Here is a 15996-nt window from a genome sequence, read left to right on the forward strand (position 1 = left end):
ATGAATTTTTTGAACGTCGAATGGGAGGGGGGGTGGGGGGGGGTCATCTGTCCCGAAATGGAGATTGTGACTCGCGCTAAGAAGAGGGGAATTCATATCGTCATGGAGCAGCGCGACATCTCGAAGAGCGATGGGGCGGCTATGGCAAGGTTCGTCGCGGAAAGTCCGCACCTCGTGCAAGCGGTGTACGATTTTCTGAGTGTAACGCAACAAGCCAGCGAAGGAGGACAAGGCTGGCCCCTCATCAAGGGTGATCAAGGGTTGAGTCGGACAACGAGGTTCAGCACAACGAGGATGACGACATTGACCAGGACAATCTTAATGGCGAGTAGTTGTCCGTGGTTTAAGTTTGCAGGTTTGTAATCGAATTATGTTAAGTCTGCATTTTTAAAACTTTGAGTATTTGAATTGAATTTGCAATGATCAAATTATAGATTGGATGTCCCATTGTAGGGCTCCTTTTTAGGGCAGCTGTTGGAGTTGAAAATTTTATGATGCCCTGAAATTACTTTTTGACACATTAAATAGTTTTTCCAAATGCCTTATTCTAGAGCAGTCGTTTGGAGATGCTCTCGAGCAACCGAGCTGGTAAGAGGGGAGATTGACAAGTCCAGAATTCCAGATCCCCAATTTCTCTCTCCCTCCAAATCCGACCTCGCTTCCGAATTCGCTTCTACCCCCTCCCCTGGTTTGCTAGGCTCCACCTCGCCTCGGCACCGCGTTTCTGTATCGACTCTACGCCGCATAGGCAGCGGCCAGCCATCGTCCTCCTCCAGTACCTAGAGTAACCCGCTGAAGTGGCAATCCAGCCGAACTTGTTTTCGATCGGAGCCGGGCACGGCGAGGGCGAATGGGTTCGGCTTCTAAGCCATCTCCGACGGCGGGCGCGCCTAGCCGGCGTAAGGTAGCGCTCTGCCTGACGCTCCTCACCCTGCAGTACGGCGCCCAGCCCCTAATCTCCAAGCGCTGCGTCGGGTACGCCGCGCACCTTCATATCACCTCGCCCTCAAAGTTACTCTCTCATCTCTAATGCTTGGCTACTCCGGCATCTATCGCTGTATGTCAGTCCCTTCGTGCTGTTCCCGTTCGATTTGGGGAATTTTCTGTGGTGGTGTTTGGGAAAATATTTGCCAACAACATGTACTAGGCTATAGAGTTGAGCAACAGGGTGTCGACTAGGTAATGATGAGAACGAATGACACCATCATCTTCATGGGTTCAACAGATTGGTATAACAGCCTAGCCTGGACTGGTTGGGTGGATGCAGATTGTTATGCGCTTGCGATAACTGATGGCTTTATGATTGTTTCAGGCTGCATCAGGTTAGCAGAATGCTCATTATGTTTAGGGTGTTATGCTACTTGAGTCTTGAGCGGATATATATGCCATCAGATTTTGTTATTTGGCACCTGACAGTGTCTGGGTAATACAATGTTTTTTTAGGGATTTGGTGATAAAATCATAATTAACTCAATAGTCCGATCTTATTCATGAAACAGTGATGTATGAGCTGTCTTTTCAGATGTTATCCTCTTCTATGAAATCATAAGCCTAGATGCACAGTTCGTAAGGGCAAACCCGTGGGCGTCAACTAGTCGTGGCTTTGCCTGCAGCGAGGTGCAGTGGGCTGGCCCAGTCCGGGGCTTTCCTGCGCGCGTCCGCATCTGTTCGTTTGTTTTTTTCCTCTTACTTTCTGCTGTGGTTTTTGTCTTAGTGTTTTTCTTTTCCTTTTTCTGTTTTGGTTCTTATTTATTTCTTTTCCTTTTTGTTCTAATTTTTTTCGTTTTTTCCCTTCTGTTTTTTTCCTGGTTTGGTTTTTTACTTTTAATTTTTTGCGTTGTTTTCCTTTTTGATAGTTTTCTACGCTATTAACATTTTTTAATATATGTACTGTGAACTTTTTCCTAATGTACATCAAACTTTTATTTAATATACGATGAACATCTTTTAATGCAAACCAAACTTTTCTTTTAATGTAGGATGAACTATTTTTTAATGTATGTTGAACATCATCTACAAAGAGCAAACACCAAGGAGATATCTCATGGTGTATGCTCTTTTTGGATGATGTGGTGCTAGTCGATGATAGTCGGACAGGGGTTATAGAAAGTTAAGAGCTATGGAGACAAACTTTGGAATCAGAAGGTTTTAAGCTTAGTAGAACTAAAGTTGAGTACATGAGGTGCGGTTTCTGTACTACTAGGGATGAGGAGGAGGAGGAGGTTAGCTTTGATGGGTAGGTGCCTAGGTGGTACCTCAGAAGGACACCTTTTGATATTTGGGGTCGATGCCGCAGAAGGATGGTAATATCAATGAAGATGTGAGTCACGAATCAAAGCCGGATCGATGAAGTGGTGCCAAGCTTCTGGTGTTCAATGTGACAAGAGAGTGCCACAAAAGCTAAAAGAGAACTTCTATAGGACGGCGATTCGACCCGCAATTATGGCGCTGAGTGTTGGCCGATTAAAAGGTGACATGTTCAACAGTTAGGTGTAGCGGAGATGCGCATGTTGAGATGGATGTGTGGCCACACAAGAAAGGATCGGATCGATGATATACATGATAGAGTTGGGGTAGTACCGATTGAAAAGAAGCTTGTCCAGCATCGTCTGAGACGGTTTGGGCATATTCAACGTAGGCCTCCAGAAGCTCCAGTGCATAGTGGATGGTTAAAGCGTGCTGATAATGTCAAGAAAGGTCAGGGTAGACCAAACTTTGGCATGGAGGAGTCCGTACGAAGAGATCTGAAGGACCGAAATATCACCAAAGAACTAGCCATGGACAGGGGTGTGTGGAAGTTAGCTATTCACGTGCTAGAACCATGAGTTGGTTTCGAGATCTTATGGGTTTCAGCTCTAGCCTACCCCAACTTGTTTGGGACTAAAGGCTTTGTTGTTGTTGTAGTTGAACATTTTTTTATATACAGTGAACTTCTTTTAGTGTATGGTGAACATTTTTTAATACAAACTAAACATTTTTTAATAGATGCTGAACATTTTTTTAATACACATGAAACTTTTTTAAAACACACCGAACATTTTTTGAAAAAAGCCCGAAAGAAAACCGAAGAGAAAAACATCCAACAGCCAGTTTTTCCAAAAAAGGGAAAACAAAAAACAAAAATACGGTCAAGTGTGCTTGCTAGATGGGGCCGGCCCATTTGCGCTCCCTTCAGGTTTCACCTGTGCTTTTTGATGTCGTCTATGGGGGTCGATCAGGAAGTCTCGTTCATAAGTGCTTGAATAGGAAAATTTCTTGATCCTGGTGACTACCTGGGAAAAGATTCTATGCCCGAAATACTTAGAATTTCTTTGAATGCCTGAATTAAAACAGACAATCCCTGTCAATAATTACCCAGAAGTCAATCAAAACTCGGTATTTAATGTTTAAAGTTTGACAAAAAAGAACCTTTGAGAAGAAAACTAGTTCCCACTGGCTGATGATCTGAAACCAGTACTACCTGTGGTCAGTGATTTTTTAAACAAGCAGTTTTTAACACTTTGTCTCAGTCAATCAAATTGCCAGACATGTTTTCTTAACAATTGATGAATCAGATGGACACATAGTTAGTTAATATTTAATAATTTAATATTTATGTAAAACTGCATCAGTTGAGTTCTTGCCAGATCCCTCAGTCACTATGGTGCCAGAAATGGCTTTGTTGGCAATTGATGAATCAATGGACACATACTCTGTTTGTTAATGATGTAATACTCTTGTAAAACAGCACTAGTTAACAGTTAAGTTTTGGGCATTGCCCTTTAACAATTCCTTAGAGCCAGGTTGTGTATTTCATGACCTTGGACCGTGGATTTCCTTCTACTAACGAAATAGTCGAACAAAGTACTATCTGGATGTGCTTAACCCATTTTGTTGCTTATATTGCTGCAGGCAAGGAGTCATAGTGACTTCATTAGTTCTTGCAATTGAATTATTAAAGGTATGATAATAATTATATAACCTAGATTGTTCTTTACCGTGACATTCTGTCATTCTGTATACATGTGTACAGGTTATATGTGCGGTCATTTTATTGGTGGCAGAGGGTAGTCTGAAGGCGCAATTCAGTAATTGGAGTCTTGTTGGATCACTGACTGCATCAGGACTTCCTGCTGCCATCTATGCACTTCAGAATAGCCTGTTGCAGATATCATACAAGAATTTGGATTCCCTGACCTTTTCAATCCTTAACCAGACCAAGCTATTATTCACAGCATTCTTCACATATCTTATTTTGGGGTATGCTGATTACCCTATTTGAATTACATACTGTTAAGTCTTGACAAGTGACAACATTGAAGATCCTGTGATGCATTAACCATGAAAATGTAGGCATAGCAATACTTTGGACTTTCTGAATGAATAGTATTCGATTTGTAATGTCATCACGCTGCACGAACAACCACTTCTTGCTTATTTTGGTAACTGTAGCTTGATGCTATTAAGTTTGATTTGTCTTGAGCATAGCTCCATGGAAAGGCAGCATCGCAAATTTAACACGCCATACTGTTAAGCCTTCAAGTATTTTTTTATGGTAACAATCTATGAAACTATGACCACTGCTTTAGGTATAGAATTTAAACCGGAACGTAGGTGATGATCCGGATACCTGTGTGAACATTGGATATATTTTTGAATGGACCATGACGCTATTTCAACAGATGAAATCAAGCCAGCAAAAAAGAAAGACATAATCATGCCTGAAGAAATATTGGCCTTCAGCTGTAAATTATCTCAAGGATTTTGACAAACTGCCTGTAATTGGTGGTGGGGTTATAAAGTGAAAATTCTCAGAAGGTGTTTTATCCTCAACCCTGGGTAATATAGGGTTAGTGCGGCAATGGATCCAATTTATTTTATAGGACCATTGGTATTTGGGCTGATTTATTTATGCCCATTTCTGTGTTGCTATTGTGTAGTACTCCTTGAGAAAGGATGAAATAAGCAGACTTGACCTCCCTGCTATTTGTCAGAATTCTGATTCGGCTGATTCCTTGATTAATGCTTGTGTTTCATATATTTAAGGAGTTGCCTCTTTCTTTATAGAAGTGAGTGTACTGTCTTTTGTGTTCCACGTATCACATTGGTTTGATCCATGTGGGGCAGAACAAATCTTGGCAATTTGTTTTACGGGCGAATAAACGTGTGTAATTGCGTTCTCTTAATAACGTGTTGGCGGGTGCTTAGTAGTACCCTCGGTATCATTGCTTTTCTATTCACTCTGCAGATAGATATCTATCTGGAGTGATTTCATACTCATTTGGTTGATTTCGTTTGGGGTCATTTTGCAGGCAAAAACAATCACCCAAACAAATTTTAGCATTAGCCCTCTTAATCACCGCGGCTGTCCTTTTAAGCATTGGGGAGAGTAGCAGGAAAGGTGCAAGTGGTGGTAGCTCTGATTATGTCTTACTCTATGGAGTCATTCCTGTTACTGTTGCATCTGTGTTGTCTGGTTTGGCCTCTTCGTTATGTCAGTGGGCATCTCAGGTTAGACTCGTCATTCTACTTTCCAGGTAGGAGTTCATCGCCACCATTAACATTTTTTCAACAATTGCAGGTTAAAAAGCATACATCTTACATGATGACTATCGAGATGTCATTTATTGGGAGTATGTGCTTGTTAGCAAGTACCTTTCAGTCACCAGACGGAGAAGCCCTGAGAATATATGGTTTTTTCCATGAATGGACTTTATGGACAGTGGTGAGCTCTTTGTTATTTTGTTATGCCTTGTTTCCTCTTGCTGTTAGGTCAATTTGAGCAAAACAAAATCAGTACAATGCATTACAAACCCATAAGATCATAATCATAATATATTCTAGTTGCATAAATAAACCTGCACTGAGATGGCTAAGTAAAGTGCGACAGAACCTGACAGTACACCTGAACTAGTTCCTGCCTCCCTTTTTGATGAAGGCATGAAGTTATGTCCTCCCTTTTGGATTGTATTCTGACTTTGAACACTGTGCCAGTCATGATTTTTTTTAAATAATCCGTTATGGGATTGGCTAAGTATCAAAAACTTCATCTGCAATCTGTTTCCACTTTGCACCCAAAGGGATTTCAGTCTCTGCTACTGCCATTGTTTACGATGGTGGAAGAATATGGGTAACTACTTCAATAGAGATGACCAGATGGCACGACATAGGGCGTTGAGGAGTAGAAAATGTGTCAGGGAGCAAGGACATAATAGATTGTTAAACTACTACTAATATTGCTTGATTCCTAATTGATACATGCGGTGCCCCTTTTGTAGTCTTTAGAAATGGGCCATTGATTTGCGAGTCATATGGCCACTGCTTCCCTTTGTGATACTACAATCTTATGCTAATCATTTGAGGTAAAAGAGAAATCTTTGAACTGATTTAAAGAGCATCGCTAACATATCCAATACACACACTTTCATTTCAAATGATGATTTGGGCCATTCATGATCAGGAAGGACCATTGACTTCCCTTTGTGGTACAATTTCATGCTATTTACTTGAGTTAACTATATAGGAACACTTGGAAAAATCTTCGCAATAAGCAATAATTTAAAAGTGCATCTGTAATATATCCAAATGTACATAGTTTCAATTCAAAAGATGATTTGTGGAAAGTATGAAAAATGCTGTACGTTATATGAATCTTTAAACCTCAATAGTAATCTTCACTCATTTCCTCAGATACCAGTGTTAATGAATGCTGTCGGTGGGATTCTTGTTGGTCTTGTCACATCATATGCAGGAGGTATTAAAAAGGCAAGTGCTTGAACTACCACTAAATGGAATACACTTTCCTTTCATTTGGACCGAAAAATTGAACTATCCTTTTTTTCTTTTCTTATCAGGGTTTTGTGATTGTCTCGGCTCTCCTCGTAACTGCATTACTCCAGTTTATATTTGATGGGAAGCCGCCATCACTGCATTGCCTGGTGGCACTGCCGCTTGTTATGACAAGCATATTCATTTACCAGAAGTATCCGTACGTTGATAGTAAGAAGAAAGACAGATAAACATGCTCGTCAGAGAAAGGTTTTACTTAGCATCAACAACATAATACTGACTAGTATTTTATCCCACGGAAGTTGAAGTTGGTACTGAGAAAATGGGGCCATATTTGACCTGGAAGAGTGTGTATTCATGGAGCAATGTATCAACCATCTGTCGATCCCCACTGTGAACTGAATTATTACTAGCTTCACTAAACATGTAGTCGATTCCAGTTAATTTCATGTTGGTTGTATTGTCTTCTACTCTTGAGCTATTGTTGTGTGGGCCAAGCCTTTCCGAGTATTATATTTTGAGCTGTTGTGATTGTTTGAACTTTGATCATGAGGAGAGGAGGGAACATCATCTTCCATACTAATTGTAACAGAACACCACAATCCTTCTTGTATTCTGGCAACGTAGGGTAATATTTCTCGTTTCAATTTAGCACCGTCTTATGATGGTTCCATCATCATCGGACCAGATGAGTTGCTTGTCATTTTCTTGCTAACGTTCTCACTATGCCAGAACACAGTGGCAGATGTGCCCAATATGCTCCTGGTCCCAGCTAATGATAGGATTGTGGGGCCCTGCTCTGTCCACTTGTGTTAATTTTGATTGGATCGCGTCCCCCCTGTCGCTAGTACTATTTTGTAGCAGCTCCCAGTTACACCACTACCCGGTTTGATTGTAAGGCCATGAAGAAAGAAACGTATGGTCCTCTGATGTTCATCTATGCTGTCTCCGGTGAGGCTTGTGCAGTTTTGTTTTAACTTACTTTTGGCTTGTTCGTGTTTCAGATCGTTGTATCATTTCTATCAGTATACACTCTGCCAAAGGTTTGTTTCCGAGTCAAGCTATGTGGTGACTTCTTGGTTGGCAAAGATGGCAAGAACCAAAGGTGATGTACCATTACAGACATAACCTTTATCTGATAAACGGTGCACATCATTTTGACAACTAGCAATCTATACTATTACCACAGAAGTTCTACAAGTCTAGTTTTACATAACTTATTGCACCCATGAATGAAGCTGCATCACTTGGTTCTTCCTGCATACCAAGGCTATACGTCAATTAAACGGCGAACAGAAGGCAATATAATGTACATACGTCACTCTCCAACTCCCTACACAATTAAATTCGTTCATGCATCTGGGCAAAAGTTTTCCACTTGGCAGCCCGCTGTTGTTTCATCCAGCTTCAAAAAAACAAAATAAAATAAATGAGGCGTTAGTAAGCATGTACTAGAATGCTCTATTGATATAACGTACAAGTAAATCCTCAAAAAGAAAAAAGATATAACGTACAAGTACATAGGAGTACTTGAGAAGCAAATTCTAGTTGGGTTTACCATGCATCTGAGGTCACGATGACTGGGAGAGCTGATTCCAATTCATCAACCTATGTGACTGCTGCGGGTGCCTGTCCAAATAACTCCTACTGGAAATGTCAGTTTCATCCGCAGCGTAGGGATCTGAATGGCCTGACGCAGCCGGAGGCGACCAGACGGGTACTACCCCACCTTCTCTCCCAGTCCAGCTGCTTGATGCCTCTGAAGTGGATGGTGCTATGCCGCCCTGCACACGGTGACGGTGTAGGGTATACTGCTGCTGCTGCTGGACGCCGTTGTATCTGGCAGCAGTGCCGTCGCTGACACCTTCATCCCTGACTTCCATCCGAGTCTGAGGCTGGAAATGCACCTGTGATGGCACCTCCGGCCTATTCACTTCGCTTTCAAAAGCTGCGGAAAGTTCTGTTTCTGTTTCAGCTCTGACCAAGGAAGAGGTGATGCTAGGCACCATCTGATCTGCTCGTCTCCGGCCAGCCGTCGCTGGTGTGTGGATAGTGGCACGGTCCACTTCCATATGCTGCAGCTCTTGGGGGAAGGCAATGGGTGGCTCGTCTGAGGAGTCTCCCAGGCCTTCCTCCATTCCATTCTCTATCTCAGCACGAGAGGCTGCCTCAAGCTCCCACATCTCTGACAGGGCGTCCTGCAATCTGGACTTGGCTTCATCTAGCTCAACAATGGGGAGAGGGTAATTGGAACCTAGCTCAATTCCTGCAGCCCGCAGCACAGACTCGGGTGCATCCCAGGGGTGGTGTATCCATTCCGTTGGTAGCCTCGCCAGCTCCGGCAGCCATCGCCGGACGTACTCCCCGTATGGGTCGAACTTGTAGCCTTCAAACTGAGAAATGCAATACATACAAAAAATCAAATCAATCGAGAGTGCTAGCTAGCTATTTTGATTATCTTCATACTGTATCATATAGTATGACCCGAAGATGATGTACCTGCGGGTTGTCAATGCGGTCGAGCTCACGGCCATCAGGCAGAGACCCGGAGATGTACTGCCAGCCCAACGCGTCGCTCTCAAGGTCGGCGTCCAGCAAGGTGTCCCAGAAGTACTTCATCCCCCAGCGCCATGGCAGCTGGAGAACCTTGACGAAGAAGCTTGAGACGACGACACGTATGCGGTCATGCAGCCAGCCGGTGGCCCAAAGCTCCCTCATGCCGGCGTCGACAAGAGGGTAGCCGGTCCTACCCTGCCTCCAGACCTTGAAGTAGACCTCATTGACCACCCAGGGGAAGAACCTGAGATGAGCCAAGAGGGGCTTCTCGTGGCTGCATGGGTGGTTGAAGGCGAGGTACCTGGAGTACTCTCGCAGGCCGATGGAACGAAGGAAGAGGCTGCAGCCCTCCTCGCCGTCGCGGTTGCTCTCGTTGCTCCACGTTAGCTGCTTCATCCGTACCTGATGGAAGACCTTGCGGACGCTGAGCTCGCCAAAGTGCAGGTAGGGGGAGAGCAGTGAGGTGTTTGCACTGTCGGCCTTCTTGCGGTTCACGGAGTAGTCGATGAGCGGGCCGTTGATGAAGGCCGTGAAAGCCTTGTCGGCGTTCTGCCACCCCGGCGACCACGCGCGTGCGAGCAGCGCGTTGCTCCCCCTCTCCGACTCGTCTTCGAAGATGAGGTCGTCCGATGAGCAGCACCTCGACAAGTCACCTGTCGTTATTGTTGTATATAGGTCAGTAGTGATTGTTCCTCTTCCTCGAAAAGAGGAAGAAGAAGAAAAAAAAAGCAGTGCAGAGACCTGAATTGATCCTCTTGGGTGGCAGCATGGGCGCGGGGGGGTCGACCATACAGAGGCACTTGTTCCAGAAGGGCGTGAACATGGTGAAGGGGCAGCCGTGGTCGTCGAGGACCTCCCATGGCTCGTAGAGCAGGTCGGAGTTGAAGGACTGCACGGTGATGCCCTCGGCCCCCAGCACTTGCTTCACCCGGTGGTCCCGGACCAGCGACAGCGGGTCTACACGGCGGGCAGCAGAGCAGAGCAGACAGCGATTGGTGAGCAACACATGGCCATTTGTTTGTGTCAGCTCACACGATAAGGTGCTTGTTATCAAAAAGGAAAAAAAGTTTGTTTCTTTTCTTAAAACAACTAGTACTAGTAAGTTTTAATTAAACCGGACTAGTAGTAATAAATACTCCCTCCGTTCCAAAATAGATGACCCAACTTTGTACTAACTTTAGTACAAAGTTGGATCATCTATTTTGAAACGGAGGGAGTACTAGGTTGGTGGGTACAAGAACTTTTGGGAATTAAAGACTGAGTGTCCAGGGAGTAGTGTTTGATGCTAAACTTGGAGTTGTTTGACGTGTGGAGTACAGGTTAAGCTAGTATGAAATGAAATATCCATGAATATGATTGATTGGCACACACATTACACACGAGGGAGGGAGGGTACTGTTGATGCAAAGATTCCCCCCCTCCCCTCCCCTCCATTTTCTATTGGATCGTGTTCGAGTGGATCTAGTTCCTTTCTCCTTTTCTTTTTTTTTCTTTTTCTAACTGAGAAGAGAAGAAATCTTAACCAAGTAGGAGTAGGAGTAACAGAGAGACCTAGAAAATAAATAAATAACCACAAGCAAGAGTGAGAGATGTAGGTAGGAGGAATCGAACCGTAGAGGTGGTTGAAGAAGAGATGGGTGGCGCCGGTGCTGCGGACGAGCTCCAGCAGCGCGGCGACGGTGTCGGTGGACCGCCGGGTGACCAGCCGGGTGGCGCCGAGCCGGCGCAGCGAGGCGTCCAGGTGCTTGAGGCTCTGGCTGAGCCACCACCGGGACACCCGCCCAGGGTAGTACGGCCCGTCCTCCTCCGGCGCCCACACGTACGCCGGCACCACCTCCCCGGCTGTTCGCGCCGCCGCCGCTAGGGCCGGGTTGTCCTCCACGCGCAAGTCCCGCCTGAACCACACCACCGTCCGCGTCCGCTCCCCGGCACCGCCGCTCATCGACGGCGACGCCGACATGACTAGGCACCAAGGCCTTTGTGCGACGACGAGCAGGTAGCTAATTACCCAAGGAAAAAGCTGGATAACGAGCAGCAGCTCAAGGAGCTGTCATGAAGCCAAGAGGCAACAACTTCTTGGCGCTCTGGTGAACAAGATTTGCTTGGATCGGCGAGGGTTTCCTGGAATCGTGGAAGAATGGAGAGTCGACTGGAACGCTTTCCTCAGGGCCGGTGCATGGGGAGTGATGTGGAGTAAATCTGACCGCCCCCTTTTTTCGTACAAAAAGATTTTCTCGCTGGGAGGTGGGATGGTGGTGTTCTTGCAGAGTTGCAGGGGTTTCTTAGTTTTGGTTGGGGAAGGAGAGCTGTGGTCCAATGGAGAGTCAGTGTGGTCTATGGATATTGGGATTGGTTGGTTGGCTTGGATTTGTTCTCAGCTTTTCCCTCTTGTCCGTTTATCCCCTCCGCTCTCTCCTCTCTCTATCTCACTCTCTGCTCCTCTTGGCCTTTCTCCTATCCCATAATATTCGCCTCCAATTTTTTCCATCTCCGTGGAAAGGAGCTCGATTCTGCGTCTTTCTTGTTCATGCGGACGTGTGGATGTGCTGGTACGTGTCTTGTTCATGTAAAATTGTGTGTTGTCACGTGTGTAGTTTATTACTGTACCCTCACTCCCAATCATGATGCATACATGTAACCAAACACCGAAGGGAAATTGTTTTCTCCATGCACGCAACCCATATGCAGGGAACTAAACAACACGCGTCTCACTCTCCCATGCAACCTCTAGAAATCGCTATTGGTAATCAAACAACCCCTTGGTAACCTTGTATGTGTTGAGACATGTCATATTGAGATTTTGTTTGGTAGCATGCATCTGGGAGACATGCTTGCCTCAGATTGTGTCTGGTAGTCTCTATTTGGGTAACTTGCATCAATGGAGTTTTAGGTGCCAATACAACACCGACCAACATTTCGACTAAACATAAATATATATAAAACACATTTCACTAGTTAACACATAATTCCAGAAATAAAGCATCATCTTCTCTTGGTTTTCACAGTCTTGCATGTGGCAATCGGCAAGGTGGTAAGAGCAAGTATAATAAGATAATGTAAGCGGGTTATAAGAATTTAAATAATGTATTATTGTTGAGTTGGAGGAGAGAGAAAAGAAACGGGCTGTAGATTAACAGCCAGCTACGGCACATGCTCCTAGAAACTTTGTGAGAGTGTAAGGTGAGTCATAGTAGTATATATTTACAGCTACCTATTACTACCTCTGCCCCATAATATAAGAACGTTTTTGGCACTACACTAGTGTTAAAAACGTTCTTATATTATGGGACGGAGGAAGTATATGTCTTGCCTATAAAATTGACTATAGATGACATAACAATAACATATAGCCAACATTCGGCTATACTATTAACCATTCCCTAAGAGTCGCCATAGTGCATTAAAGTAAGCATCAAATCATCCTTTATATGTATATCACTCCCCAAATCGAGGAAAATAAACTGAAGAACAAGCTTTGATATGTAGTCCACTATACATTAGTCCATACAAGCCCCTTTTTATCTTTTACAACAACTACAAGCTGGATTTCATATAGGCAAACTACTAGTCTAATGTGCTCTCCATATAATTTACTTAGCCGGAACCAATGAATCACGAAGGCACAGTTAGTATCATCTCTTCAGAGGTCTACCATATTCAACTTCACATGGGCGTTGTCTATTGAATACTCTCAGTACCAGGTCGGTGTCCACCATTTTTCTTGCCTTAGGATCTAACTTAACAACAAAACCTGATGGACAAGATAATTAGCTGAGAAATATCATATGCGGATAGGGATGAGAATGGAAGAGGGCAGTGGGCGGAGGTGAGAACAGGAAGCCAGCGGAAGAAGGAGAAAGGTAGAGCCTAGAGGAGGGCGGACCAAGGAGAAGGAACCAGGAGGGAGGAGAGAGGATGATGGATAGAGGAGGAAGGGGAAGAAAGGTGTTATAGGGTGGAACCCTAGTTCATGATCTTTTCACAGTTGGAGGGGGAAAGGGGGAAGAACAAGAAGAACACCAGAGAAATCACTCAAGCATACCCAAATCACATCCACTAGAATAGCACACATGAGATCCACAAGCATAATATGAACAATCAAGGGAAAATAGCACAGAGGTAAGGTTCTTCTCAAATCCAAAGGAGATGAGGTCTTGATGATCTAGGTAGACCCTTCTTCTTTAGGAGGTCCTATGATCCTATGATGGGGATCCTTCTCCCTTAGGAGGTCTTGATCTGATGGAGGTACAAGGAGAAAAGCTCTCTCAAATGATCTCATATACTTTGCTAACCATAAAAAATGGTCTAGGTACAAAATATATAGGCGAGTGGAGGTGAGGGACGAAGTGGAGGGTAAAAGGGTCAACCCTCAGCCACGCTCGCTGGAAGGCCCATACGCACGGGCTAAGTTGGCCCCATGGGCACAGGGTTCCCGTGTGCACGGTACACGCCCATGCACATGAGAAAGCCAGCAGCTACAGTAGCAGGGCCCGTGTGCATGGGGTCCTGGAGGCCCGTGCGCACTGTGTGTCCAGAAACTCTCTAGATGGGTCGTGCGCATAGGGTCCAGGAGGAGCCGTGCGCACGGGGTCGCCTGGGTGCGTCTTCTTCTTCCCGTTGTTGGTCTCCATCTTCCTCACGTCCTTGGTGTCCTTCCTCTTGGACTTGGCGAGGCTCCTTAGCTCCTTGGTGGGGGTCGTCCTCGTACCTAGACACACAAAGTTCTATGGTGAGGTAGCAACCAAGTACCATCCATATCCATGTCAAACTCACAAAGGAGTGAGTTCACCTCACTTTCGATGGCACGTGCGTGAGCTCTTGCTACGGGTCCACTTGGTGCTTGACAAGTCGGTGTGGTGTCCATGGGGATGACCGAAGGATGCTCCGCATCATCTCCCCCTGGGAAAGATCCGCTCTCGGATCGATAACCCCGTTACCATGGAAGGGAGATAGGTCCTTGATGTTGAAGATGTCGCTCACATTGTACTTGTCGCGTGGGATGTCGATCTTGTAGGCATTGTGATTGTAGCGTGCTAGCACCTTGAATGGTCCATCAGGGCAAGGTAGAAGCTTTGATTTGATTGGGGAAACGGTCTTTACGAAGGTGTAGACACACAAGATCTTTAGGGCTGAATGATACGTCTTCGTCGTATCTACTTTTTCAAACACTTTTGCTCTTATTTTGGACTCTAATTTGCATGATTTGAATGAAACTAACCCTGACTGATGTTGTTTTCAGCAGAACTATCATGATGTTGTTTTTGTGCATAAATAAAAGTTCTCGAAATTGGACGAAACTTTTTGGATATTTTTTATGGAATAAATAAAAAATAATGGAGCCAAGATGCACTAGAGGGGCCACCCAGTGCCCACGAGGCACCAGGGCGCGCCCACCCCCTTGGCTTCGGAGAGGGGGATCTCCCGTCTTCGTCATCATCAACCACCCCATCACCAATTTCATGATGCTCACCACTGGGAGTGAGTAATTCCTTCGTTGGCTTGCTGGACGGTGATGGGTTGGATGAGATTCATCATGTAATCGAGTTAGTTTTGTTAGGGCTTGATCCCTAGTATCCACTATGTTCTGAGATTGATGTTGCTATGACTTTGCTATGCTTAATACTTGTCACTAGGGCCCGAGTGCCATGATTTCAGATTTGAACCCTTTTTGTTTTCATGAATATATTTGTGTTCTTGATCCGATCTTGCAAGTTCTATGCACCTACTGGGAGTTATGATCCGCATACCCCAAGGTGACAATAATTGGGATTCTTTCTAGTGATTACCGTAGTTTTAGGAGTTCATGTATTCACTATGTGTTAATGCTTTGTTCCGGTTCTCTATTAAAAGGAGGCCTCAATATCCCTTAGTTTCCTTATGGACTCCGCTGTCACGGGAGGGTAGGACAAAAGATGTCATGCAAGTTCTTATTATAAGCACGTATGACTATATAAAGAGTACATGTCTACATTACGTTGATGAATTGGAGCTAGTTCCGTTTGCCCTAGGTTATGACTATTACATGATGAATATTATCCAACGTTGTCACCGATCCAATGCATACGAGCTTTTCACATATTAATATTTGCTAAGTTACTACGGTTGCTACTGTTGTTACAATCACTACAAAAACTGCTATTGCTACTGTTACCACTACTACTTCTTTTGTTACCACTGCTATCAAATTACCATACTACTATGCTACTGATCACTTTGCTGTAGAGATTTAGTTTCCAGGTGTGGTTGAATTGACAACTCAACTGCTAATACTTGCAAATATTCTTTGGCTCCCCTTGTGTCGACTCGATAAATTTGGGTTGAATACTCTACCCTCGAAAACTGTTACGATCCCCTATACTTGTGGGTTATCAAGACCTTTTTCTGGCGCCCTTGCTGGGGAGCATAGCTATATTTGTTGAGTCGCTTGGGATTTATATCTGTTGATCACTATGAAGAATCTTAAGGATGATAGAACCAAAATCGTTCCTTCTAAGACGAGGGGAGGTAAGGAACTGTTATCTAGCTCTGCACTTGATTCACCTTGTGTTTTTAGTAAGCTTGCAACACCACCACCTGCTATTAATCATGATATGTCGCAAGTAATTGATGATGCTACTTCTGCTATGAATGATGCTATTGATGATGCTAGTACTTTGCTTGATAAGAATGTGC

The 15996-nt window shown here is 44.5% G+C and overlaps 2 protein-coding genes across 2 annotated transcripts; one reads left to right on the forward strand and one right to left on the reverse strand.

Moving 5' to 3' along the window:
* Positions 1 to 549: 549 nt before the first annotated feature.
* LOC109765682 (UDP-N-acetylglucosamine transporter ROCK1) lies at positions 550 to 7308 on the forward strand. The gene is made up of 7 exons (XM_020324464.4): positions 550 to 975; positions 3892 to 3940; positions 4013 to 4239; positions 5292 to 5490; positions 5561 to 5704; positions 6670 to 6744; positions 6834 to 7308. Exons 1-7 carry the CDS (start codon positions 851 to 853, stop codon positions 6996 to 6998), a joined length of 984 nt encoding a protein of 327 aa, XP_020180053.1. The 5' UTR covers positions 550 to 850; the 3' UTR covers positions 6999 to 7308.
* A 615-nt stretch (positions 7309 to 7923) lies between these two features.
* On the reverse strand, positions 7924 to 11869 carry LOC109765681 (cryptochrome-1). Its single transcript, XM_020324463.4, has 5 exons — positions 10936 to 11869; positions 10066 to 10281; positions 9268 to 9977; positions 8327 to 9161; positions 7924 to 8173 (listed from the first exon to the last, which is right to left on the reverse strand). The coding sequence occupies exons 1-4, from the start codon at positions 11282 to 11284 to the stop codon at positions 8340 to 8342; spliced, it is 2097 nt and encodes a 698-aa protein (XP_020180052.1). The 5' UTR covers positions 11285 to 11869; the 3' UTR covers positions 7924 to 8173; positions 8327 to 8339.
* Positions 11870 to 15996: the final 4127 nt, after the last annotated feature.

Source organism: Aegilops tauschii, chromosome 6, assembly GCF_002575655.3.
Source record: "Aegilops tauschii subsp. strangulata cultivar AL8/78 chromosome 6, Aet v6.0, whole genome shotgun sequence".
Taxonomy (NCBI): Eukaryota; Viridiplantae; Streptophyta; class Magnoliopsida; order Poales; family Poaceae; genus Aegilops; species Aegilops tauschii.

What these genes read in the sequence shown, in the direction of transcription:
- LOC109765681 (XM_020324463.4), bottom strand. Translation starts at nt 11,284, where the DNA reads ATGTCGGCGTCGCCGTCGATGAGCGGCGGTGCCGGGGAGCGGACGCGG. An exon ending in CTTCTTCAACCACCTCTACG is followed by an intron (nt 10,282 to 10,935) that starts GTTCGATTCCTC and finishes CCCGCCGTGTAG; the next exon opens with ACCCGCTGTCGCTGGTCCGG. An exon ending in ACCCAAGAGGATCAATTCAG is followed by an intron (nt 9,978 to 10,065) that starts GTCTCTGCACTG and finishes CAATAACGACAG; the next exon opens with GTGACTTGTCGAGGTGCTGC.
- LOC109765682 (XM_020324464.4), top strand. Translation starts at nt 851, where the DNA reads ATGGGTTCGGCTTCTAAGCCATCTCCGACGGCGGGCGCGCCTAGCCGG. An exon ending in TTGCAATTGAATTATTAAAG is followed by an intron (nt 3,941 to 4,012) that starts GTATGATAATAA and finishes ACATGTGTACAG; the next exon opens with GTTATATGTGCGGTCATTTT. An exon ending in TTCACATATCTTATTTTGGG is followed by an intron (nt 4,240 to 5,291) that starts GTATGCTGATTA and finishes GTCATTTTGCAG; the next exon opens with GCAAAAACAATCACCCAAAC.